The sequence below is a fragment of the Monodelphis domestica genome, chromosome 3 (assembly GCF_027887165.1).
Source record: "Monodelphis domestica isolate mMonDom1 chromosome 3, mMonDom1.pri, whole genome shotgun sequence".
NCBI lineage: Eukaryota > Metazoa > Chordata > Mammalia > Didelphimorphia > Didelphidae > Monodelphis > Monodelphis domestica.
Genome location: NC_077229.1, coordinates 172,818,120 through 172,845,888, shown reverse-complemented (window position 1 = coordinate 172,845,888; position 27,769 = coordinate 172,818,120). Strand labels below are relative to the sequence as shown.

At 36.4% G+C, this 27,769-nt stretch overlaps 1 protein-coding gene across 7 annotated transcripts in view; it reads right to left on the bottom strand.

The window, feature by feature from the left end:
- The window catches only part of STK3 (serine/threonine kinase 3), a 540,259-nt gene that overhangs the window by 103,744 nt on the left and 408,746 nt on the right, over nucleotides 1-27,769 (bottom strand). For all 7 annotated transcript variants that reach the window (XR_008917553.1, XM_056823277.1, XM_056823275.1 and 4 more), the window contains one exon: nucleotides 7,734-7,926. Coding sequence is in view for 6 of the 7 variants with exons in the window: in XM_056823277.1 (XP_056679255.1) it covers nucleotides 7,734-7,926 (193 nt within the window). In the remaining variant the exon portion in view is untranslated. The remainder of the gene's footprint in view (nucleotides 1-7,733; nucleotides 7,927-27,769) is intronic.

The following is a 27,769-nucleotide window of genomic DNA, read 5'->3' as shown; positions in this document are numbered from 1 at the left end:
AATTAAACTATAAAATGCAGAGAAGTTGCAACTATACAAAAGGACAGTTCATAAATTTTTCTTGGAAATCTAAATGAGATATTTGTAGTGCTGAACTAATATCATCTCAGGCTATATTAATAATAGCATAATCACCATTGTAAGAACAAGATGAAAAAAACAGATGTCTAGCACAAAAGAAGTGAAGACTTCAGGTGGGGACAAGAAATCCATTTTCAAGTATTTAAAAGAAGCATTTACAGTTAGCCTTAGTTTTATCTCAGTGGACAGAATGAAATGCAATAGGTAGAAGCTGCAAAGGTAGATTTGGCTTGATATAAAGAAAAACTTTCAACAATAAGAGCTGTGCAAAAATAGAATGAGTGAATTAAGTTCCATTATTGGGAGACTTCCTACTCTCTTCCAGATTTTCAGGGATTCTTGCTTGTGTAGAAGTGGTATTAGATTTAGGTATCAGAAGACTAGATCTTTTGGATTCCTTCCTACTGTAAGATTCTGCGTAAACTATGCCATAAACTATGCCATTGGGCAACCTAAGGCACTATATGACACTTTATTATCTTGGCCTCATGCAAAGCAAGGGACCACAAGGAAGATAACTGCAGCTTCTGTGTTAATACACATTTATAAAGGATGAAGAAGTCGAGAAATGTCATGTGTTCCCTAGATGTGTACCTTTCATGTATGATTATTTATACATGGGATGTGTGAGTTTGTGAAAGTATGTGCTTTAGGTTTATAGGGATAGAGGGTAATAATCTTGTGAGACATTTTTCTATACTCTTATTAAATTCCTTTACTTGGAATTGTATTCTTTAGCTGACTAAAACAAAAACAAAAACTATCAGTGGGGGGCTATGAGCTATAGTTTTAAAAGGATGTGGACCCCGAGTGTCCTCCCAACGTGTTTAAATAGCTCTTTTGAGGGTCTTATTGGGGGAAAAATGGATGCCCCAGGTACTAGATGAGTAATGCCCTCAGTCTATTAAAAGTATTTTTTTAATCTACATTAAGTATTTTTAGAATTCTTTTGTTTTCTCTAATAGTTATTTTTTATTAGCAGCTTTAAACACATCTGATTGAGGTTTTAAACATGTTGTCCTATGCCTCTGAGTAAAGAATAATGCTATAGACTTATAGTCTAAGTTATTATAATATAGGAACAAACATTAGGGCAACTATAATACAACAAACAAAATTCAGTCTTTAGTCAAAGAATCATAAAATCTTAGACCTTTCTAGAGGTATTTCCTGTTTACTTGCATGTTGTGAATGGCTAAACTTACCAGAAGTTTGATCTCTAAAAAAGTATAGTATTGTGAGGAAATTTAAACCATTTGCAGTTCTTTTCATATTTATATTTTTATATTGGACTTGCTTCTGTCACCTGAATATGAATTTTTCTTCTTTTTTGAATTAAACTGAATATTCCTTAAAGGCAGGGTCAAGACTCATAGAATTTTAAGAGTTAGAATGAATCTTAAATAGACATCAAGTTCAAACTAAACTGAAAAAGGAATCTTTGGTACAACACAATTGATATATCATTACCCACATTCATCTTGAAGACTCTTAATGAGAAGGAATCTTATACTTCCTTAAGTATTCTATCATTCTTACATTTTGTACTTTTGCACATTTGGGTTTGTGTTCTGTGTATGTTAAAACAGCTTTACTCTTGAACTTCAAGGCTTCCTTTTACCATAAGAAATATTGTAGGTGGTCAATGTGCATTGTTCCAAAGTTAAGTGGCGGAGATGGGACAGGGAAATTGACTACTTAGGAAGTATAGCTTAGTAAAGGTATTTTTCAAAAGAAAAGGAGACATTTTCCCCTGCTTCCAACCCTGGCCAAAGTGTCAGACTTAAAATAGGAATGAAATAAATGCATTTTGTCTGAGACAAAGGAGTCTTAGGACTTAGTATTTATTTGCCCTGCCCTAATATCCTCTAGTTCCCCGACAATATCATTTTAATTATACTAATGACAAGGATCTGTGGGCCTTGCCTTCTAATCCCCACTGCAACACCTTTAGGACTTCCATGCCTTTCCATCTTCCCTGTGTCTGAACTTTCTTTAATGTGTTATCTCACCCAATGAGAATCAGAGATTCTTGAAAGCAGGGACTATTTTGCTTTTTCTATTTATATCCATGGGATTTGTCACAGTGGAAACAAAATAAAGGCTAAATAATTTTTTCCCTTTCATTTTTTTGCTCATTCATTCATAGTATAGGTCAAAGAACCTGTGATCAAATATTTCTCAGATCTCTAGTCTCCCATTAAAAGTTGCTCAAAATCAGGAAACAGTCCATATTATATTACACCTTCTTGCTAAGGTAAAGAAACCAGCAGTTTGTGAGCCTGCCTGACAAACTAAAATCTTCTTGTCTGGTTAGTGGATAATTTTATGCAAAAGCAAAACAACAAATGGGTTCCCATAGCAAGGGGTGTAAAAAGTGAATTACAGGGGCAGCTTGGTTCACAGTGGATAGAGAGCCATGCTTGGAGTAGGGAATTCCAGGGTTCAAATCTGAACTCAGATACTTTTAAATTATGTGACTAGGAAAGTCACTTAATGTCAGTTGCCTAGCCCTTACCATTTTTCTTCCTTGGTTCTAATACTTAGTATTGATTCTAGGTAGAAGGTAAGGTTTGTGGTTTTTTTTTTAAGTGAATTAAAAACCATCTGAAAGTGGTTGCCAAAATACCAAAATCAACTTTATTCTGTCAGCATGTAGCCAGTTGTTTTGGGATTTGTTTTGTTGGGGGAAGTATTAAGAAGTACAGTTTCAAACCAAGGAATAAAAGTTCCCAGTTCTACTGGGTGATATGTTTCCCCTCCTATTCTGAAAGAATAGCTGGTTTTGTGCCTTACTATTTTAGCTTGTCTGGCTTTATGATTGTCCCTGCCCCTGTTCTTTGCTCCAACTGTTTTGGGGTATTAAAAAGCTCCCTACAGGCTTCTTTTCTCAAGCTGCTCCAGTTTTTAAAGGAAATTTTGCTTGTTACCTTTGTCTATGAATTAACCTGGGAACTTCCTTGAGCATATTGGTTCTGCTTACTTTGCACAAATTTATAGAAGCCTTTTCATATTTTCTGAATTCTTCAAATTCCATGTATTGTATAATACAATAATACTTAGTTTGGTTCACATACTATAATTGGTTCAGTCATTCTTCAAACTATATATATTTAATTTATATAATAAATATATAATTAATTTTATATATATATATATAAATATAATTTAATAATATGGCCATATCAAAGGGCCATAAATTTAGGATAGGGGACCTTAAAGTTCAATCAGTCCAACTGAAAAATTTATAACTTTTAGGCCCTGCACAGTCCAGATTACACAGTGTTTCTTCCTTTACATTTAGCAGCAGAGCATATAAAATAGAAAATGTGCTAGATCTGGTCTATATAGCCTTTGTCATTAACTCTGCTTTGAGCTACCTATCCAATTCTAGATATTCCCAGTCATGAGTATACCACTTATACCTCTATACCACAGAGTAATACTATGAAAATATGTAACATGTGTGACAATTGATCTTTCATACACAATTTTAATTTTTATATAAGGGTAGTGGAATATTGAGAGAATTCCTGTGTCTCAGTCATGGATCAGAGACTCCAATCATTCTGTGGCTTTTTGTATTTTCTTTGTCCTTAGGAATTCCAATAAATGTTTTCCTTTTAACAAAATTTGGTTAGTAGATGAATGAGACAATGATTCTCTTCCTGCCTAAAGGATCTCCATTCCCAATGGTGTGGGGAAGGGTGAGAGTTTGATTGACTGTTCTTAATTAGCTATTTGCCAATTAAAGATATCTTGGGATGTTCAAAGGAGGGGCTGACTAATGAGCTTCTAAAACTATAGATCTTCCTGGAGGACTTTTGGGGTCATTGGTCAAGTGACGGGGGCAATGACCTATCAATCTATTGGTTATAATGCTAGCCTAATCAATAAATTGATATTCTTACCCAAAACCAGTCTCTTAAAAAATTTTAATTATAACAAGTATGTAAACAAATATACATATATAATATAACTATATCTGTATACACACATACAAAAGGGTATTGTTGTTCTGAGTCCTTTGGAAATACTTCTTTCAATAATTTTTCAAGTATCTTAAATTTGTTTCTACTGTCTCCCCAAAACCTCTTTTCTGTACTATTTTCTATATTACAATGTAATCCAAAAATACTAAAAAACACAATGCAACATGTCTTGGCTCTGGCCTGATGCTTTTCAGAAGGCCTAACTACAACGTGATATCATCATAAACAAAATGTCATTTTTGCAATGTACTGATTATTACTTTGTACTTGCTCTTGTACCTTTTCTAACCATAAAATGTGTTCATTTATAAATGTTCTTTCTTTAGTTCCCACTAAAATAAATTGCAATGGTCTCAGTTTTCTCATTTTTGTTTGAAAAGAATTCATTGTTTACCTTGAGAATTTTTCATGCTACAAAGAATTACACGGAAAGATAAAGTAGATAATTTTTAATGTCATAAATTAACTTTGGAATTCTCTTCTTAGCTTATGAGTACTGTACCTAAACCTATTATCATTTTTGGAGTAATATAGGAACATGTTAGAATTATCTAATATTTGTTAAAAAAATCTAGTAGTGTGTGGTGCTAGAATAATTTAGGGTCTTTTTTTTTTTTACATGTAATAGTTGATCCAATGCCTTTGACACAAAGGAAAGCCTTGCCTGAAGAATTTTAGAGCTCTAATTTTGTAGGAAGCTGAGGGAGAACAGAGAGAATGCAAATGCATAATAGGGAATTGATTGGAATGTAGCTTCCTCCCTTGAGGATTCCTTCCTGTAATGGTAAATAAAAACAGAATCTTTAGGGCAGTCACATAGTTGATAGAATGATGGGAGAATGATGGTAGTGGTAGGAGTTATAGTGGGGGAAAGAAAGTTCAGACTCATAATGACCCACAGAAAAGAAAAAGCACAAATAGCTCTCCATACTTTTTGCTGCTCTACTACTATTTTAAATACCATGGAAAATAGGAGAGATAACATGAGATTAGAGAAGAGCAAATATTCCTATTTTCATAAAAAGGGATGAGAACTATGTTTTAAAATTATAGGTTCATAAGCCAGACTTCAATTCCTGGGAAAATTATATAATGGATTATTAAAAAGAGTTGGCAACCATCTAGATAGGGAAACAGTGATTACAGAAAGCCAACATGACTTCATCAAGAACTGGTCGTGGTTTCCTAGCCACATTTCCTTTTTTACGGGATTATTAAATACTATGAATTTAGTTTGCCTACATTATAGCAAAGCTTTTGATTAAGTATATTATTTTGATAGAAACAATAATAAAAAGAAATAGATTGCATGATAATACAATAAGAAAAATTCAAAATGGATTGGTTTCGATGACAGCTCTCAAAGAGTAGTGTCAATTCTCTACTCTTTTATTCCAGGATTTGTACTTGGCCCTGTGTTGTTTAACATTTTGATAAATGATTTAGATTAAATCATAGATTATATACCCATCAAATCTGCAAATTACACAAATCTGGAAGATATGGCAAACATACTAGATGACACTCAATCTAAATGGTTTAGAATATTTGGTTCAATCTATCAAGATGAATTCAATTGGGATAAAATGTAAAGTCTTCTTTCTTCTAAGATACAAAAAAAAATCAACTTTATAAGGAAAACATTCAGGATAACAGTTATTCTAAAAAAAGAAGATAAAGGGATTCTGGTTGCTTGTGATGTTTCATTATAACTGAATTGCATATGATATTTCTTTGCAGCTAAGCTTTTGTCAATTGCAATAAATATCTTGCAAAATCCATGTCGATTTATTATTTTGCAAAAAAGATTTTTAATGAAAATATTTGCTTGGTTTTGGAATGGCAATTTGTTATATGTTAAAAAGAACAATTAAGAGAAATTCTAAGCCCCAAAAGTTAGTTTAATTGGACATTTAGCCATTTAAAAAAGAAGAAGTATATCACTGTTTAAGTTTATGCTAGTAAAAATGCCACAGGGATAATTTAGGAACAAGGGTCAAGAAGAAAAAATAGACTTTACTTTTGGTGTCACTTGACAGTGTGAACACGTGTGTATGTGTGTGTCTAAGTCTCCCCTTCCACTCTGTTGCTAGTATCTTTGTCTAGCTGCTTCTGTATTCTTTCCTTTTATTCCTCAGAATTTTGTGCAAGATTTTTTTTTTGAGAATTTTATTTAATTACTTTAGAATATTTTTCTATGGTTACAAGATTCATGTTTTTCCCCTCACCTTCCCCAACCCCCATCCCATAGCTGAAGTGTAATTCCACTGAATTTTACATGCATCACTGATCAAGACCTATTTCCATATGATTAATATTTGCACTAGGGTTATCTCTTGGAGTCTACGTCTCCAATCATATCCCCATCTACCCATGTGATCCAGCAGTTGTTTTTCTTCTGTGTTTCTATCCCCACAGTTCTTCCTCTGAATGTGGATAGCATCCCTTCTCATAAATTCCTCAGAATTTTCCTGGATTATTGCATTGCTGCTAGTAGAAAAGTCCATTACATTTGATTGTGCCACAACGTATCAGTCTCTGTGTACAATGTTCTCCTGGTTCTGCTCCTTTCACTCTGCATCAATTCCTGGAGGACTTTCCAGTACACATGGAATTATTCCAGTTCATTATTCCTTTGAGCACAATAGTATTTCATCATCATCAGATACCATAATTCATTCAGCCATTCCCCAATCAGAGAGCATCCCCTCATTTTCCAATTTTTTGCCACCACAAAGAGCTCAGCTATGAATATTCTTGTACAAGTCTTTTTTCCTTATTATCTCTTTGGAGTACAAACCCATCAGTGCTATGGCTGGATCAAAGGGCAGACAGTCTTTTAGTGCCCTTTTTGGGCACAGTTCCAAATTGCCATACAGAATGGCTGGATCAATTCACAACTCTATCAGTAATGTAGTAATGTCTCAATTTTGCCACATCCCCTTCAACAGTTATTATTTTCCTTTGCTGTCATGTTAGACAATCTGCTAGGTGTGAGGTGGTACCTCAGAGTTGTTTTGATTTGCATTTCTCTGATCATAAGAGATTTAGAACACTTTTTCATGTATTTATTAATAGTTTTGATTTCTTTATCTGAAAATTGCCTGTTCATGTCCCTTGCCCATTTATCAATTGGGGAATGGCTTAATTTTTGTAAAACTAATTTAGCTCTTTATAAATTTGAGTAATTAGACCTTTGTCAGAGTTTTTTGTTATAAAGATCCCCCCCCCCCAATTTGTTGCTTCCCTTCTAGTTTTGGTTGCATTGGTTTTGTTTGTGCAAAAACTTTAATTTTGTGCAAGATATTCTTAATTTTAAAAGGCAGGCAAATTTTATCTTTTAAATATTCTCCACATATAAACATTGTTTTCCCTCCCTTTAATCCTGCTACACTTAATAAGAAACATAGAGTAGGAAAGAAATTTCAAAAGCCACCTCCCCTTCCCCCCCTGATTTTTCACATGGTGCCACATTACGTTGTGGTAGCCTATTTAACTTTATATCTTGCTTGGTTGTTAAGTTTATTTTGGATTAAAAGGAATAACTTTTGGGGTTCATATTTTCCTAAAACTACATGACACTCAATTAAGATGATAATTTCTAGAAGAAAATGTTCTGCAGGATTAGAAAATAAGATTGAAAGAGGGGAAACAACATACTTTTCATGGTTCCATCGACTTCTTCTTCATCCTCACTATTTATGACCATGGTTCCCAAATCATTTTCTAATATGGTGGTATTATGTTCAATCATGGTCTGAGCTCCTTCACTCATCGTGCTGGCAGCTCTCATGGTGTTCACACTTTCCAAAGCATTCTTCACCATGGTATGGGAATCCAATTCATCTTCATCCTAGAAATAAACACTAAAAATTAAAACTCAAAATCTATATCCAGAACACCTTGAGAAGGATGCAGTTTCTAAGAGATGGGTTTTTTGTTAAGTGTTAGTGTGATATTATTAAAAAGATTTAAATGAATTGCATAATACAACACAAGTTTTATTAAGATTAGATTATCTTTACATGTGATATCTATAGTAATTCATATAGAAAATGGGGGTTACTTGAGGGCAAGGATTATCTCATTTTTATACCTTTGTGCCCAGGACTGACCATACTTCTTGACATAAAGAAAGTACTTACTTAATAAATGATTACTGACTGATTTTAGTATGTTCAACAGAAACACAAAAGAGTAAAAAGGGAAGAGAGTAGAGATTACAAAATATAGGCCTGTGATCTTGACTGGGACCCCTTTATCCTCAGAGGTTCTTTAAGAGGTCAATAAATTTATAGTGTAATCAAGGAATGTTATTTGGGGAACTCCTATTACCTACTCTTTCATCCCTATCTAACTCAAGGCTAGTTCCCTACCTCTATGTCCCATGCCATATCTGCCCACCACTTTCATTGTGATCTTTGAAGCTCTTGCTCTATAGTTAATGAGTTTTTCTTCATTCCCAATTTCTTCCTCCTGTGTTCTTTTCATCTTTTGGCTCTGATATTTGTTGATTTCAAGATGATACTCAATTTTAAACTCACCTTTCCAGCACTTGCTGTACCTTCTTCCAAAGCACCTCATTCACTATTACCAGTAAAAATACTTGTTCCTACTGAAATTCAAGACTTTCATTCTATTGCTATCACTATAATGAGGAAAAGGAAAGAAAAGCTTTGCAAATGGAGCACAGATGCAAGAGTTTGCAAAGAGGACTTGCAGCATGCCACGGAACTGTAAGGACCTTATTCTAGAGTGTGGGGAAGATTTAAGAGAGACCCACTGGGACAGTTGAGGGCTGTTGATTCCTGTCCTTGGAAGAGCTTGGAGAGGCAACTTTCTGTGGCTTGTTCCCGTCTGAGCCAAGTGAGGGTTTGCCTAACTGTTCCCAATAGAGCCTAAGCTACCATTCTTGCTATCCTAGTTTCCTGTGATTGAGATCCTAACAAATCAGTATCCTAATTTGTCATCCTCCTGTGGTCCTGAGTCCTGAGCATGTTTCCTGACATCTGTGAAGAGAACTTCCAGCAAGCCAGTCAACCTGTCTGTGAGAAAGGTCTGAAGCGATCTTGGGCCCGGGCCAAAGAGGATGAACTCACCAAGAGTTCAAAGCTGCTACTCTGACGAACTATAAACTTATCCAAACATTATTTGTGAGGACTAGGTAGATCAAGTGGGTTGTATAGACATATACATAGTTATATATACATAGATATAGTGGGTTGTATAGACAGAAAGTGTAAACAAAGGCATCCAGGAGACTTGGAAGATGGTTCTAAGTAGACCCTTTAGAAAAGGTGGAGGAGTACCCAGAATTCCTAGTTAGGGATTCCTTTGTTCCTAGTCCTCCAGTACATCGTCATTTGAATAATAATAAACCCTATCTTTGATGTTTTAAATCTTTGTCTAAGAGTCAGATAGTGTTCTGGGTACCTAGAGGGCCTGCTGGCCCTATTCCCTGGTTAGGTGTATCAGGTAACCATCTAACCTGGATATACTAAGTCTACAAACTTAACATCAATATTACCCACATATTTCATCACACAGCTACTACTTGAGGTTCACTTTATCCAAATTTAATACTTTATACAAATCTTAGTATCTATCATCCACCAGAACCTAAGACATTGACCTTCCTTTTTCTTTTAACATTAATTTTTAAATTCTGCACTTGACAAATCACAAGAGAAAAAAAATCCATAAACACAGTATAATGTTCCACTCCAAAAGAGAAGACTGCATATGGAACTGTAAGCCTCTATTATGTGGAGCTTGCATTAAAGAAGGTATATAATAAATTCAATATCTTATTTTCAAAGCTATCCTATTTGTCTGTTTCCTTCTGAACTTCCTTGGTTTTCTTGCATATATTTATCTTTTACATGCTTCAATGACCAGAACTCTGAAATTTCTTTATCTAGTTCAACGACTCTGTCTCTATGCTTTATTCCTCAAAAAATCTTTTAATTCTCACAGTGACCTTCAATCAATCTTGATTCCTTACTAAACTAATTTAATTCTATCCTCTACTTTCAAATCCTTGGCACACTGTTCTATCATTATTCATTTCTTGCCAATCCTCACCCTTATATTTCACTATCCATCTCCTACATGCTACTGAATGAAGCTGGAGGAAGTCACACAACTATGCCAACTGGATCTACTGAAAATTTATGCTATATACTATTGAATGAACTATTGACATGGCCACTGTACCCCCAGAAACCCAGGCAAACTATTATCAGGGAAACTTCCTTGCTCCCTTACATCCTCCTGACTCTGAGCCTAAAAACACCCAATGATTCCTGTAGGGTCCTGAGATGACTATCTTCCTTTGATCCTCCTCTAGATTTAAGATGGACAGAAAGATGCACCTCGAGGCCATACCTCGATCCAATCAGACATCTGATTTGTTCCCTAAAACTAAGGAGACTTTATGTCCCCAGGCAGATGATCACCTGATCACCGCACCTTGCCAAATGCCTAGGTGACTAACACTCTCTGTTGTAAAAAGTATAAAATCTCCAGAACTGGGGGAACAGCTTTTCCATTCATGCTGTCCTCCCAAGGAATTGATCCCCATCTTGCTGTTCCACCTTGCTATCCTCCTGGCCATTCTCAACATTACCTCCTAAATGAATAAATTTCTCTTTTTGTTTTTAAGCTAAGTTTTGGAATCTTGCATTCTTGCAAAAGGTATCCTTCCTGAACCCCAGGGGTACACATCTGTACCCCCATAACACTATAACTGTAGTAAAGCAATTCTTTTACTCCTCTCTAATTGATTTGCTATTTACTCTCTACAATGGCTCTAGGACATTTGCTTTTCTCCTCAAGCTTTCTACAGCACCAGCTCTCCCCATCCTCTCAGCAGTTAATCACTTCATACTTTACAGATCAACGAGAGGCTCATGAAGATCCGTTTGCCTCTCAGCAAAAACCGGTATGCCACAATCATCAGTGCATATGCCCCAACACTGACCAGCATAGAGGAGATCATCGAGCAGTTCTACTCTGACCTGAGTGCCGTCCTGCACTCAGTGCCCACAAATGACATGCTGATACTACTGGGAGACTTCAACGCCCGCACTGGCCAGGACCATGAAAGATGGGAAGGAGTGCTCGGCAAACATGGCGTGGGCAAAATGAACAACAACAGCCTACTGCTACTCAGCAAATGCTCAGAGTTCGAACTCACCATCATGAACACTGTGTTCAGAATGGTGAACAAATATAAAACAACGTGGATGGACCCACGATCAAAACAGTGGCATCTCATTGACTACATCATTGTACGCCAGCGAGACATCCAGGATGTAAAGATCACCAGAGCCATGAGAGGAGCTGAATGCTGAACAGACCACCGATTGGTTAGAGCGACTCTTCAAATGCGCATCGCGCCTCACCATCCAAAACGCACCTAGACAGTTCGTGCATTTTACAAAGTGAGTCGTCTTAGAGATCCATCTTATTTGCAAACATTCCAGTCCTGCCTGGACGACAAGCTGTCTGCCAAGGGACCACTCACTGGAAGCTCAACTGAGAAATGGAACCAGTTCAGAGATGCAGTGAAGGAAACATCAAAGGCAGTCCTAGGCCCCAAACAACGCAACCACCAGGACTGGTTCAATGAGAACAACACTGCTATTGAAGACCTATTGAGCAAAAAGAACAAAGCCTTTATGGAGTGGCAAAATAACCCAAACTCTGCTCCTAAAAAGAGACAGATTCAAGTCTCTCCAAGCCACGGCACAGTGTGAGATCAGGAAGATGCAAGACCGATGGTGGGAAAAAAAGGCAGAAGAAATCCAGTGCTTTGCTGATACAAAAAAAACTACAAACAATTTTTCAGTGCCCTCAAGACTGTCTATGGGCCATTAAAACCCACCACCACTCCCTTGCTATCCTCTGACGGTGACACTCTCATAAAAGATAAAAAAGGCATCAGCAACAGTTGGAAAGAACACTTCAGTCAGCTTCTCAACTGACCCTCTTCAGTCGACCAAAGTGCCCTTGACCAGATCCCCCAAAACTGCACCACTGAACAACTTGACGTCTCTCCTTCAATAGAGGAAGTCCAAAAAGCCATTAAACAAATGAGTGCAGGCAAGGGACCCGGTAAAGATGGGATCCCAACCGAGGTGTACAAGGCCTTAAATGGAAAGGCGCTCCAGGCATTCCACATAGTGCTGACCAGCATATGGGAAGAGGAAGACATGTCCCCAGAACTCAGAGATGCCTCCATCATAGCCCTGTACAAGAACAAAGGTGCACGAGCAGCCTGTGACAACTACAGAGGCATCTCACTACTCTCCACTGCTGGAAAGATCCTCGCCCGTGTTATACTCAACAGACTCCTGTCATCTGTTTCAGAGCAGAACCTGCCTGAATCACAATGTGGCTTCCGACCAGATCGTAGTACCATCGACATGGTCTTCACGGTGAGGCAAATGCAGGAAAAATGCCTTGAGCAGAACCTGAGTCTCTACATTGTCTTCATAGACCTGACAAAGGCATTCGACACAGTGAACAGGGACGCATTGTGGGTGATCCTTAGCAAGCTCGGTTGCCCAGCAAAATTCATCAAACTGATCCAGCTCTTCCATGTTGACATGACAGGGGAAGTCCTATCTGATGGAGAGACTTCTGATAGCTTCAACATCTCCAATGGCGTGAAACAAGGCTGTGTCCTCGCTCCGGTACTATTCAACCTATACTTCACCCAAGCATTATGACATGCTGTGATGGATCTAGACCTGGGCATCTACATCAAATACCGACTGGATGGCTCACTATTTGACCTTTGCCGCCTGACTGCAAAAACAAAGACAACAGAGAGACTCATCCTGGAAGCTCTCTTTGCAGATGACTGTGCTCTCATGGCCCACCAAGAAAATCATCTCCAAACCATTGTGGACAGGTTCTCCACCGCAACAAAACTGTTTGGCCTGACTATCAGCCTCAGCAAAACAGAGGTGCTGTTCCAACCTGCACCAGGGAGGCCAACTAACCAGCCATGCATTATAATCAATGGCACGCAGCTTTCTAACGTCAACACTTTCAAGTACCTGGGCAGCACCATCGCCAACGACGGGTCCCTAGACCACGAGATTAATGCCAGGATCCAAAAGGTCAGCCAGGCACTCGGGCGGCTGCGCTCTAAAGTCCTCCAACACAGAGGTGTAAGCACTGCGACGAAGCTCAAAGTGTACAACGCAGTGGTCCTCAGCTCGCTCCTGTACGGTTGTGAGACATGGACACTGTACCGGAAGCACATGAAACAGCTGGAGCAATTCCACCAACGCTCTCTCCGGTCAATCATGAGGATCTGATGGCAGGACTGAATCACCAACCAGGAAGTCCTCGACAGAGCCAACTCCACCAGCATCGAAGTCCTGGTCCTCCAAACCCAGCTACGATGGTCTGGACACGTCATTCACATGGACCCACAGTGAATACCAAGACAGGTATTCTATGGTGAACTGTCAGCTGGACTCAGGAAACAAGGCCAACCAAAGAAGAGATTCAAGGATCAGCTAAAGTCAAACCTGAAGTGGGCTGGCATTATACCAAAGCAACTAGAACTTGCTGCCTCTGTCAGAAGCAGCTGGTGAATCCACATTAACCATGCCGCCGCCACCTTTGAAGATGAGCGATGTCGATGTCTTGCCACTGCACGTAAACGCCGACACCAGGCCACAACCGCACCTCCCGTAACAACTGGCGTCCCATGCCCCATGTGCCACAAACTCTGTGCCTCAGCCTTTGGACTCCAAAGCCACATGAGGGTACATCAATAGATGAAAATGCACAAAGACAATTGTCATTCTCGGTCACCGAGAGACTACCACTACTTTACAGAAAAAAAGGACATTTACCAAAAGTTTTCTCTTCTATACATCTTTATCTCACAACTCCTTGCCATCATTCCCCAAACCATTTCCTCCTTTTTTCTAGTCTCTGAAAAAAATAAAGTTCTCTTCACTAAAACTTATCCCTTCTTTATGTATCTTGTCCCTTCTCAGCCTTCTCTAGTAGACTGCCCCGATTATTATGCTCTCTTTAATCTTTACTCTCTCCCTATCTTCTGCTACTTTCTTTGATACCCACAAACATCCCCAAGTTTCCCTAGTTCATTAAAAAAAACCTCTCACTAGATTCTATTATCCCTGTTAAGTACTGACCCATAGTCTTTCTTTCTTTCTCACTTAAATTTCCTTAAGAAGTTTATAGTCATTGATTATCTAAAATTGCATGCAACATTCCACATCAATAGCATCTTCTCTACCTCTTTATTTTTTTAAATTAACAAATCTTTTGTAATTTCTCTCCAACCCCAAGGGGTGAAAAAGAGGAAAAATTCATACTACCAAATATTTACAGTCAAACAAAACAAATTACTTCATTGGCTGTATGCAAAAAGATATAATTCATTCTGTACCCTAAATCTTTCAACTGTCTATTAGAAAGGAGGTGGTATATTTCATCATCTGTTCTCTGAAATCACATACGGTTATTATATAGATCATAGTTATTATAGATTTCAAAGCTATTTGTCCTCATAGTATTGTTATTGTATAAATTGTTCTCCTGGTCTTGCTCATTGTGGTCTTCATCAGTCTACAAATAAAAATTGTTCATTTATGTGATATTCACATTACAGTACAAATTATTCTGTTTCTGCTTACTTCACATCAGTTCTTATAAGTCTTTGAACTATTTCCTCATTTCTCACAGAATAAAAATATTATATCATATTTACATACCACGATTTCTTCAGTCTTTCCTCAAATGACAGGCATTCCTAGAGTTTCTAGTATTTTGTCACCACAATAAAGGCCTTTTACAAGGATTTTTGTAGATATTTAAAATTTTTCTTTGGACAACTCTGAGGTATCACCTCACACCTAGCAGATTGGCCAACATGACAGCAAAGGAAAGTAATAAATGTTCGAGGGGATGTGGCAAAATCGGTACATTATTGCACTGCTGGTGGAGATGAGAACTGATCCATTTGTACCCCAAAGAGATAATAAGGAAAAAGACTTGTATAAGAATATTTAAAGCTGTGCTCTTTGTGCTGGCAAAAAAAATGGAAGATAATGGGGTGACCATCACTTGGGGTATGGCTTAACAAATTGTGGTATGTGTTGGTGATGGAATACTATTGTGTTCAAAGGAATAATAAAGAGGAGGAATTCCATGTGAACTGTAACAACCTCCAGGAACTGATGCAGAGCGAAAGGAGCAGAACCAGGAGAACATTGTACACAGAGACTAAAACACTGTGGCACCATGGAATGTAATAGACTTCTCTACTAGTAGCAATGTAATGATCCAGAACAATTCTGAGGGACTTATGAGAAAGAATGCTATCCACATCCAGAGGAAGAATTGTGGGAATAGAAACACAGAAGAAAAACAACTGCTTGATCATATGGGTTGATGAAGATATATGATTGGGGATATCGAATATAAATGATCACCCTAGTGGAAATAGCAATAATATGGAAATAGGTCTTGATCAATGACACAAGTAAACCCAATGAAACTGCATGTCTAGGGGAGGGGGTGGGGCAAGGGAGGAAAAGAACGTGATTCTTGTAACCATGAGAACATATTCTAAATTAACTAATTAAATAAAAATTTCAAAAAATTTTTTTTCTTTGGGAACAGATCTAGTAGGGACATAACTGGATTACAGGGTGTCAACAGGGAATCTAGAAGACCCCAAATTTGTAGCCTAGAAAGATTTAATGAACCCTAGTTTACTTAGCTTAAAGGTGAAAGCCCCAGGTTAGACCTTGTCACATGAGAGTTCCTCCCTGAGGGAAAGTTCAACTTCACAGATCACAGACTAACAACAGACTTTAAGGTAGTTTAGGTGGGAATAGCTAATCCCATCAGATGTTAAGTATCTCTTTTGTCCCAATGGTTTTTCCCCTTAGGACAAAGTACTTTACCAAGGTGGCCCAGCCCTTGGTACATTGTAAAGCATCAGCCCCTCACTGTTATTCTTGTCTGGAAGTCCTCATTTTCCTTTGTTACCACTGTAAAGTCAATCAACTGTCCCTCTTATCTTCAGTCCCCATGTTTCCCTAGAAAGACATTTAAGTTTCTCAACTTTAAGGGCTCCTCAGAATTGTCCAATCTAGCATCACTGCCTTTCCCAGGGGGTCAGTGTCCAGAGTGACCAGAATTCAATCCTAGGACTCTGGGTAGGCATGTGGCCCACAGCTCTGTGTAGAGGCCTACTATCACACGGAACCCCTTTCCTCAATTAAAGAGTGGTTTTTCTGACTATTTAATAGTTCTGTGTTTTTTCTAAGTCAACAAATGTATGTTACAAAATGCTTCCCAGGATGCTAGTACCTGTTCTTCACCAAAATTGTACAAATATGCCTATTTTTCCACAACCCTTCCAAAATTTGTTATTTTCATTTCCTGTTATTTTTGTCATTCTAATGGATGTGAGATGGAATCTTAGAATTGCTTTAATTTACATTTCACTAAGTAGAAGTAATTTAGAACTTTTTTTTTCATATTGCTAGAGATAACTTGAGTGAATTCTCAGGCTATCTTGAGAATTTACAGTTTATATCCTTAGATTATTTAACAAATGGAGAATGGTTCTTTATCTTGTAAATTTAAATCAGTTCATTGTATGTCTTAGAAATGAGACTTTTATCAGAGAAATATACTACAAAGATTTTGCCAATTATTTCCCTTTTAATCAACTTTATTGGTTTTCTTAATGAAAACCTTTTTTATTTTATATAATTAAAATGATCCATTTTTATCTTCTATCCCTGTTTTATCAAACTTTTTCTACTATTCATAGATTGGATAGGTAATTTTTCCATGTTCCTCTAATTTGTTTATGGTGTTACCATTTATATATATGTCACATCTATTTGGAGCTTATCTTGGTATAATGTGTTGGATTAAGTTTAATTTCTCTATACTTACTGCTAACTAATTTTCCCAATAGTTTTTTTGTCAAAAAGTGGATCCTTATCAAAGTAGCTAGGGTCTTTGTGTTTACACGAATTTAGAGAATGAAATACTTTTGTTGCTTTAAAATATTGTGTGCCTAGCCTGTTCCAGTGACCATTTTTTAACCAGTACCAAAATTGTTTAGAAAACAGCTGCTTTGTAGTATATAGTTTTGATTTCCAGTATGGCTAAGTCTGCTATATTGCTACTTCCTTTCATTATTCTCCTTGAGATTCTTGACCTTTTTTTTTGCTGTAATATAAATTTCATTATTATTTTTTTCAGTTCTATCTTCTGGTATTTTGATTTATATTACAGTGAACAAGTCAATTAAATTATGTAGTATTGTCATTTTTATTATATTATATTAATATTATATTTATTATACTACAAAAATACATTATTATAGTATGATTTATCCTGCTCATAAGTAATTAATATGTTTCAAATTATTTAGGTTTGTACTTCTGTAAACCATGGCATATAGTCGTATTTATAAAATTTTTGTACAGCTCTTGGTAGGCAGACTCTCAAGTATTTTATATATTCTGCTGTAATTTTAAATAGAATTTCTCCATCTTTTCCTATTAGATTTTATAGTAGATTATAGCAATGCAGATGGTTTATGTGGATTTCATTTTTGTATGCTACAATTTGCTTAGGTTATCATTTCGATTAATGTTTCATTAACTCTTTAGGGTTTTTTTTAAAGTATACCATCTTATCATTTGCAAAAAAGTAATAGTTTTAATTCTTTATGTTTTTCCTTAAAGTTCTTTTTCTAATATTATTGCTATAGCCAGCATATTGTCTGATATCAAATAAAAATGGTGACAATAGATATCCTTGTTTCAACCCTGATTTTATGGAAAGGATTCTAGTTTATTTCCGGTACAAATAGAGATTGTTTTGCTCTCTTTAAAAAATTGTTGGGAAGAAAAATCTCAGAAATCCTAAAATGCTAAACCTGTAAATTATTATTAGTGAGTGAACTTAAAAATCATTTCCATCTCAAACTTTAGTAATATGTTAGTATTTATAAAATCTTTTCTTTAGTATACTTTATATTTCAGTTAGTAATTTTAAAATTATTTCAGAATTAAATTCTGATATTAATTTGATATGTTGATGCCTTTTTCAAACAAAGTGGAGCTTTTTGAAATATTTTATTTAAAGTCCTGCCTCACTTATATATAGACCATTGCTTTTTTTCTTCTCAAAAGAGGAAAACATGTTGATGCTTTATAGAATGAGATCTGCTAAGCAGATGCTTCACCACTGTAAAAGACAGCTAATTCCAGTAAGGGATACAATAGCATTTTCAATAAGTGGTAGTAATGTGCCAGGAATGCAAAACAGAGAACTGATGATAATCCAGCTTATGAATCATAAAATCCACATGGAATAAAAATATTTGAAAACATTATTAGGAAATCCTATCCCTTTCTTAAGTCACATTGTGACTAGCAATTTGAAGTATAATCAGGGTACACTTTGCATTAAGTTTCTTTATATTTTCAAAACTTATGATTTAAAGGATTTTAAACAGTAAAATAGCCTTTGGCTTGATTTTAAACAAATTCAAACCAACACATATCATAGCAGAGATAGAGCTAAATGGTATTTATGCTAAAACATTCATGTCATTTGTGAAATAAAAACATATGAAACTTAATAAAACCAAAATGAACACACTTTAATCATGATGACCAGATCTGCCCCTGCAGAAGAGCTGGGGAAATGTACCTACTTTCCTTCAACACTATGGAAAACTTATATTTTGTCAAGTGCAGCCATTGGGCTGGTTTTGCTTAAAAGATTTTTAAAAATCTATTTTTTTTAACTAGAGAAGGCTCACTAGTTAAGAGAAAGGCAAAGTGTGTGTGTGTGTTTAAAATCATATATATATATGTTAAAATTCAACATGATGGTAAAAAATCAACAATAAATTTTAAAAGATTTTTTTAAAGTAAAAAAATTAAAAGTAATGAAAAAAAGAATTTGCCTTAAGAAAGCTTTGATAAGATTCTTCTGTTCCAGCTCATTCCCCTTTCAAACCTATACTACTTATTTTTTAATCAGTCTCAATTTTTGACCAGCTTACTTAGTAAGCCATAAACACTTGTTTAATTCCCAAATGCCCTTTGTGGATGCCTTTATAAGTTAAAGAGACTGTTTATTCCTTTGTGCATAATGCTTTGCATACTGTTTATTTGTTGTACAATATATCCATCTGTGTATTTCTATGACCATGCATCTACATTTAAACATACATGTCAATGATGATCTTTTGTGAATGAGACATTGTACAGAGGTCAAGTGCTTTGACAACATGATGATGTGGGATGAGCACGAGATTCAGAGTTGTATCACCATATATTAGCTAAGTGGCACTGAGTATGCCATTTTGACCTTTATAAAATAGCTGTGAGAAATTATACTGCTGACCTCACAAGTGTGTTGTGAGGACTAAATTAAGTAGTATTCTTCACTGTGGCCATAAATTACTATATCAATGTATTCTATTATTATTATGATTAGGTCAACATAACATACATACCAGAGAGTTAAAGGTTCCATAGTGCTATGAGAGAAGCTGCAAGGGTTATAATAAAAAGTTGAAAACAGAGTCCCTTTCATAATTTAGTCAGTGAAACAAAACATACACTTCAGACAATTAACAAACATAAGCAAGTACATGGGAATGAAATTTAAGTTGTATATAAAGCAATTCAGATTAAGAAATTCAAATCAGTTGGGAAGGGTTTTTGGAAGAGGTTTTAGCTGAGAGGGGCAGGGCAAAGTAGATTGAGGGAAGCCTCAAAGTCATAATGACTTGGATTCACAACTGCAAAAATACTGGCTGACTGGGCAAATGGCATAACCTCTCAGTACCTTAATATTTTCTAATACTATAAATCACAGCGCAGTTACTCATTGCATTGGTAGAAAGAGTTTTCTCACCACATAATCCCTATACAGATGAAACCACAGGTTCAGACCCTATCCCTCAAATGTTTTAGCTGGTTCATGAAAGGCAGAAATTGTAAAAGAGAAGCAGGAGAACTCTCTGGAAAGAGAAAAATGTCTTACAGTTAAATATGTCCTATTTGGAGAAATGTAAGATAAGTTTGAATAAATATTTATAAAGTATTTGCATATAATATACATGTACAAAGTATTTGTAAAAGATATAAAACATAAATCAAGAATGTTTAGATGGAATCCACACAGCTATAGGAACTTGAGTTGGGGAAAGGACAGGGAGTGCTGATATAAAGAAAATAGTACTAGAAATAGCCCATCTTCACAGCTGTATGTAGTGTGAGCTAGAGTAGGAGGCTGGAATGAAGAGAGACTCAGGAACAGGAGACCAGCCAGGGAGTTGTTGCAGTAATCCAGATGTGAGGTGAGAACCTGGACAATATCAGTGAATATGGAAACAGAGAAGAGCATAATATAAAAAATATTGTGGAAGAAGAAGACATAGCAAGACTTGGTGACTGATTAAACTAGGTGAGGGGCTGGTGGGAGAGAAGGGAGGAAAAAGGGAAGACAAAGTCGAATATAAGTCCAAGGTTTCAAAAGGGGGAGAATACTAAACAAATGACAATGATGAGAAATTTGTAAAAGAATGTGATTTTGAGTGGAGTACTGTTTATATTTGTGTCTGCATTCTGTCACTAACTTGTGACTGATTATAGATTTTGTTCCTTTACCATTAAAGAAAACAAAAACCTTATTTATATCATATAATGGGGAGCAGAAGAATGAGAGAATGGCAATGAATGGCTTGTTCACAGGATATAGGCTTTGGAGAGTAAACATCTTATCATCACCTACCCCTCTGTAGGGTAATAAAGTTCTGATATTGGTGACTGCACCTCTCCTTGCCCTAGAGCCAAGGAAAAAGAAAGAAAACTTTGACATAATGCAATGAATATATATACATAAAATGTTAGTTATGAAATATTTATCAAGAAACTATTATATGTTTCTCTCCTGACTAGCAAGAAAACTGACTAATGGATATTTCAGATTAGGTACCCAAAGATACCTTAAATTCAACATGACCAAAAGTGAATTTATTATCTTTCTTATCAAACTCCTCCCTCTTCCACATTTCAAGGGTACAATTATATTTCCAAACAGATTTGTGATCTGTCATCCTAGATACCTCACTTACATTCACTCCACATATCCAAACAGTTGCCAAATCTCATTGCTTCTTCTTCCTCAACATTTCTCGGATCTGTCCCCTTCTCTTCATTCAAACAGTTCACCACTATAGTTTAGGCCCTGGACACCTCTCATTTGAAATACTGTGATAGCTTTTCAGTTGGTCTGCTTGCCCCAAGTTTCTCCTCACTTCAATCTAATCTCCTCATAGGTATCAAACTGATTTTCTTTTTTTTTTTTTTAAATATATTTTATTTGATCATTTCCAAGCATTATTCGTTAAAGACATAGATCATTTTCTTTTCCTCCCCCCCACCCCTGATTTTCTTAAAGGGCAAGTTAAGTCGCATTCTTTTCTTGCTCAACATATCTCACTGATTCCCTATTAATTTCAGAATCAAATACAAACTTCTCTGCTGTTTTAAGCTCTTCTCAACCTTGCCCTAATCATTCTTATTAGCCTTATTGAATGTTACTGCCCTTCTACATACTGCATTCCAACCAAACTGGTTTTCTTACCATTCTTCATATAAGACACTCCATTACCCACATCTGTTCTTGGTACTAGTCAGAATTCACAACCCTCATCAACTTCATCTCTCTCAAAATATCCAGTTTCCTTCATGGCTCAATTCAAAACACCACTTTCTTTGTAAAGTCTTTCCTAATCCACTCAGTGGCTAGTCCCTTCTCTCCCAAATCACCATATATATATATATATATTTTTTTTTTTTAAAGTATATTTATACATATACAGGTTGTCTCCCTCAGGTAGATGTACCCTCCTCAAAGACAGAAACTGTTTCAGTTTTTTTCTTTGATTCTACAACAATTAATATAGTAGCTATATATATCACAGAACAAGTGCTTACTAAATATTTGCTAAATGATAGATGTTTTGGAAGATATTGACAAGTTAGCTTGGTACAACTCTATGGCTTACTATAGTAGAATGGCACAGTGTTTTCTGTATAATAAATAACTATAGAAGAATTTGAATCTATTTTAATGGCTCTCAATGTTCCACAAGTTTTCATTTTATCTTCTCTCTTCTCAATGACTGAATATATATTCAAGAATGCTGGCCCTTGGGTTGCTTTGGTGGTTTTTCTTTTTTCTTTTTCTATTTAAGACTGAATGGGTCAGAGGGATCAAATGGGAATCCTGGCCTCCTAAGCACTATGTTCTATACAAATATTTTAACAAAGCAGATCAGATTCAGAGGATCAATTTGTTTGCTTTTGGGATTGACTGATAAAGGAACAAATATATATTACTAGATTTGAATGAAGTTTGAAGTATCTGGAAATTTGTACAAAGAATGAACTTTTGTGCTATTTCAGTAAGTAGGTGGTCCTTCCATTTTACTGCTGACTTTGTCATACCTGCCTTTAACAAACACAAACTTCAATCTTGGATTATAATTTTTACAAATTCAAAGGTATGTTTTAAAGATGAACCAAAGGTTTTAGAATCACAAAGTTAAAAAAAAAAGACTTGTTTATCAATGAATGAAAACTAAAATTGTAACAAGGGGCATGAGCAATACTTCAGGGAATCAGAGAGGCCATGATGCAAGCCTGAACAAGTTCTTGGCATTATATTAAAAGTTTTTCCAAACAACAGATTATTTTACATTCTCCTTGTATAGAATTGGTGCGCAATAGTGAGTTAAAAAGTAAAAACAACATTAACCACTAATTTTCTTTCTTTCTCTCACAACTAAAACTATGTTAAGGGATTAACAAAGATAAAAATGCTTACAAAGAATAAAATATTTTTGAAGCATCCTAACTTTCTGGCTACAGTAAGTTCATTAAAAAAGCCACAAGAGGGCACCAAAGACAGAAGACTAGAATAAATTACATTACACAACAGTGAATATAAATGTTTCATAACACTATGACATTTACTATTGGGCCATATACAACTTTCAGAAACATAACAGTGGTCATTACTAATTGAAAAAAAAGAACTAAACCATTTTAGATACAATAAGCCTTGACATATACTGTCAGCCAACTTTTTTATGACCCAAAGTAAACTGTCATGTGCTGGAAGTTAAGGACCATACTTTAAAGTCCTTTCTATGCCCTACAGTGCCTATTATAAAACTGTATAACAACAAATAAAAATACAATAAAAACACTTAAAAATTATAAATGTTTCATAATGAGTTGTTTGATCTTCTCAACAATAGTATGACGTGATACAAGTGTTGTTATCCTCATTTTCTGTTGAGAAAGTTGAGGCTGAGAAAAATACCAAGCATCAGTCATATTCTCACTGCTAACTAGAAGTGGATTCAGAATCCAAGGTAATGTGGCTCTAAACCTAGAGATATTGCAACACAGCTAACTCGGTTCTCCTCTTTTCTTTCATTCAAAGACCTTGCCAGCATACAGGGATTTAATGATATCTGTGCAGATGACTCTCACATCTGAACATTCAAAGCCCTCAGTCCATACCATCAACTACTATAAAACATTTCCAACTAGATGCACCCTACAATCTCAAACACAACATATCCAAAGCTGAACTTCTTATCATTTCCTCCCCAAACACTACTCTTTCAAACTTTCCTATTTCTGTTAAGGGCACCATCATCCTTCCCAGTCAGCCATGTTTAAAACTTCAGAGTCACCCTATACTTCTCATTTATACCTATTCCTTATATCATATCAGTTGTCAAATTTTGACCTCCCTTTCTCTCTTTCACTTTCATCCCTTTCCCTCATAGCCACATAACTGCAACTCTAGTTCAGAATGTCATCATTCTGAACTAGAGCACTTCAATAGATCTCTATGTCTTAAACTCTTTTCTCCAATCTATCTTCCACACAACCAATATAGAAATTTTCCTAATAAACAAGTCTGACCATGTCACTCCCCCCTTCAAATAAGAGGAAAGAGCAAGGGATGATAGTAGAGGGTAAGTTATTTACCACCCACTTGGCTACTATAAGAAATATGTACAATTTATATTTCTTCATTAATTTTTATTTCCATATTTGAAGTCTAGTGAAGAAAAATTAGAGGTACAACTAAAGGGCTCAGAGAGCCAGACCTGGAGATGGAGATCCTGCATTCAAATCTGCTCTCAGACAATTCCTAGTTGTGTGACCCCTTTTCATTAACTCATTACATTAATTATATACGTAACATATTATGTATGATATGTAATATAATATAAAAATATTGCCACTCTTCTGCCTTGGAATCTATACTTAGTATTGATTTTAAGACAGAAGGTATGGGTTTTAAGAAAGAAAAAGAAAACCTGGAGCATAAATAATCTAAATTGAACAGTTATGCATTCATTCTATAATAGTCATTCATAAAACTGTGCTCTTCATTCTATTGAAAATTAATTGTACATCCTTTAAATAAATTTTTGTAGCTATTTGTGAGTTAACTTTATATTCTGTAATTGGTATTTGATAAATTCTTTTAAAAATTACTTAGTGAATGCTATATAAAAAAACCTTTTAACTCTTCTAGCCAATGAATTACACTAGGGCAGTGACAGTGAACCAATGGCATAGGTTCCAAAGATGGCATGTAGAATGCATTCTTGAGCACTCAACCACCCATCCTCCCCATCTCCCACCCCCAGAGTTTGTTACTAGAAAAGGAGAGAAACTTGGGTGGTGCTGCTCCCCTCCCCTTTTCACCACACCTGACATTTTTTTCACATCACCCATCTCTCTGCCCAGCAGCCCAATGGGAGCACACAGCAGGGGTAAGGTGAGCATCTCACAGGTAGCAGAGCTGGAGGGGAGTGGAGTGTTCAGGCCACTCCTTTCTACCTCTCCACATGGGCTGAGGACATTCCTCACTTTACCCACCCATCTGCCTAGCAGCCCAATTGGAGCACTTTCTCCCTCTCCTGTGAAAGGTAAGAGGGGGCAGGGCAGGGCACACTCAACATGCAGTTGGAGGAAGGGCATGGCAGGTAGTCTCTGGGAGGGTGGACATGGTACTCAGTCCTAGGGGGTGAAACAAAAACATTGAGAACACTTATATGAACTAATGCAAAACCAAAAGAGCAACATATGTAATGACTAAAATAATGCTAGAGAAGTACAACCAAAATGAAAAAATCCTGAGTGCTATAAAATTATAATAACCAAATATAGGCCCAAAGGAGAGATGAGAAAATGTACTTCCCTTTCTTTTTTTTTTAGAAATGGAGGGCTACTGGCATAGAACACTACACATATTGTCAGATTCAGCTGATGTGTTGGATACTTTTGTTTAATACCTTTTCATTTTCTCTTTTTTCTCCTTTACTACAAGGGACAGTTCTCTGGATAAGGAAAGGGGGATAGATACATTTGGAAATAGGTGATACAAAATGAAAAAAAAATTAAAAACTAAAGAAAAAAAAAGCAAAAGACCTAGGGTAACTGACTTTGCAGCACAGATGGCACCCAACTTGGGGCTTTCCTGGAACAACATTGGGGAGTTGAAGGTAAGGCAAATCCCACCTCCTCAGATAGAGAAATCAGGTAGCATGCACAGGAAGGAAAACCATGTAAGAAGGACCCCCCCTCCCCCATGGCAGGAGAATTAAGTAGAGGACAGGGAGGATACATCAGATAAAAAAAAAAATCAGTTATTCTATGGCCCTCAGGTTTGCCTCCCACAATTATGAGGATAAAATAAGATAATATTTATAAAGAACAAACATAAATGGGCTACATATATATTAGTTATAATAATAGTAGTTATTATTATCATTGTTGCCTCTTCTCCCATCTGTTCTCCAAGTGGCAGTGACTACAGTGATAAAAAAGACAAAAGACTCCTGGAACTCTCAATATTTATGGGAACCTCCAGAAAAAGGCCCTTTACTAGACACTCTCACATCTGTTGCTAACCTTAAGTCCCAAACCCACTCATTCCAAAGTAATTCAACTAAATTTCCTAACTAAATTTCCTTAAGGGTTTATTCAGATGAGAGGAATGGAATGCTTATCTAAGTTAAGGGAAGGAAAGGTTTTTTTAAAGGGAGAGATGAGAGATTTGGGGAAGATGGCCAAGTAGGGCATGAGACTGTCTTGCTCTCCAAATTTCCCCACAATTAGAAATAACTCTATGGAATCAATGCTAAAAAGAAGAAAAATGGAAAAAGAATCTAGAGGAAGCAGAACCACCAAGGACGATTAGAAAGAGGGGTCTCTGACATCTCTGACCTTGGCATTGCCTGGTGGTATAAACACCAAGGAGCAAATACCAAGGAATTAATAAACCATAAACCCTGAGGGCAGGGTGGCCAGCTTTACTTTGTCTGCCTAATCAGGGAGTCTATATTCCACTGGTGGATACCAGTAGAATTGGCAGGTGGTGAGCACCTGTATGAACCAAAGCACAGCTAAATTGACTACTGAACCAGGAAGGACTTGAGGGGACAAGGCACACTGTCAGACACCAGGTCTATACTAGGCTGTAGCTTCAGGAGAGAATAAGTAAAGAGGGAGTTCATACTGGTGAATGAAGTGGGTAAGGGGCTGAGGACACAAGAGAGAGGAGTCTCTGGCTGCTATCCCAGGGGAGAGGTAAGCTGTATGCCTACAGTGGTGGAACTAGGGGTGGTATTCTAATTGGAACACCAGAAATCAATTACAGACTGAAGTTTATTGGGTAAGGGAATACACCTGCTCCTGGATTATAGGAATTAGAACAGCTGTTCTCAACCTCTCAATTTGTAGCAATGAGAATACATAATGCGTATTAGGTATTTACATTCAGAATCATAACTGTAGCAAAATTACAGTTTTGAAGTAGCCACCAAAATAATTTTTTGGTTTGGGGTCACTGCAACATGAAGAACCATATTGCCGGGTCACGGAATTAGAAAGATTGAGAACCACTGAATTAGAAGAACTAAGTAGGGTCCAGGAAATAGCAAACACAAAAAATACTGAAATCTGAGGCATCACCCCCTAGACCTGTGTTGGTGAACCTGTGGCACTCAAGCCTAAGGGGGCTGCTCCCCATCCTCTCTCCACATGTGTCTAAGGACATTTCTCACATCACCCACCCCTCTGCACAGCAGCCCAAAGAGAGTACTCCCTCCCACTCCTGTCTGGGGTGAGGCATGAGGGTTGCAGTTTGGGCACTCCATCTCTAAAAGGTTTGCCATCACTGCCCTAGACTGTGGGAACAGAGTTCAATTCAAATATAAAACTAATGGTTAAGCTTATTGGTTTGGCTGCTAAAAATTGGGGGGAGGAAAAAGCCAAAGAGAAAGAACTCAATTACAGAAAGCTATTAGAGGACAGAAAAGATCTGGGTTCAAATTAAAGGTAAGCAGAGTTAAAACATTCATTTCTAAAATAGTAAAGAAAAACCAAAAGGTCACAAGCCAAAAAGAAGTTTTTGGAAGATTTTTTAAAAAATTACAAATACCAAATGAAAGAGTTAAGGGAAAAATTAGTGAAAAAATAAGAACAATAAAGAAAATCCAGAAAATGATAAAAGAAAAGATCACCCAAATAGGCAAAAAGAGTTTCAAG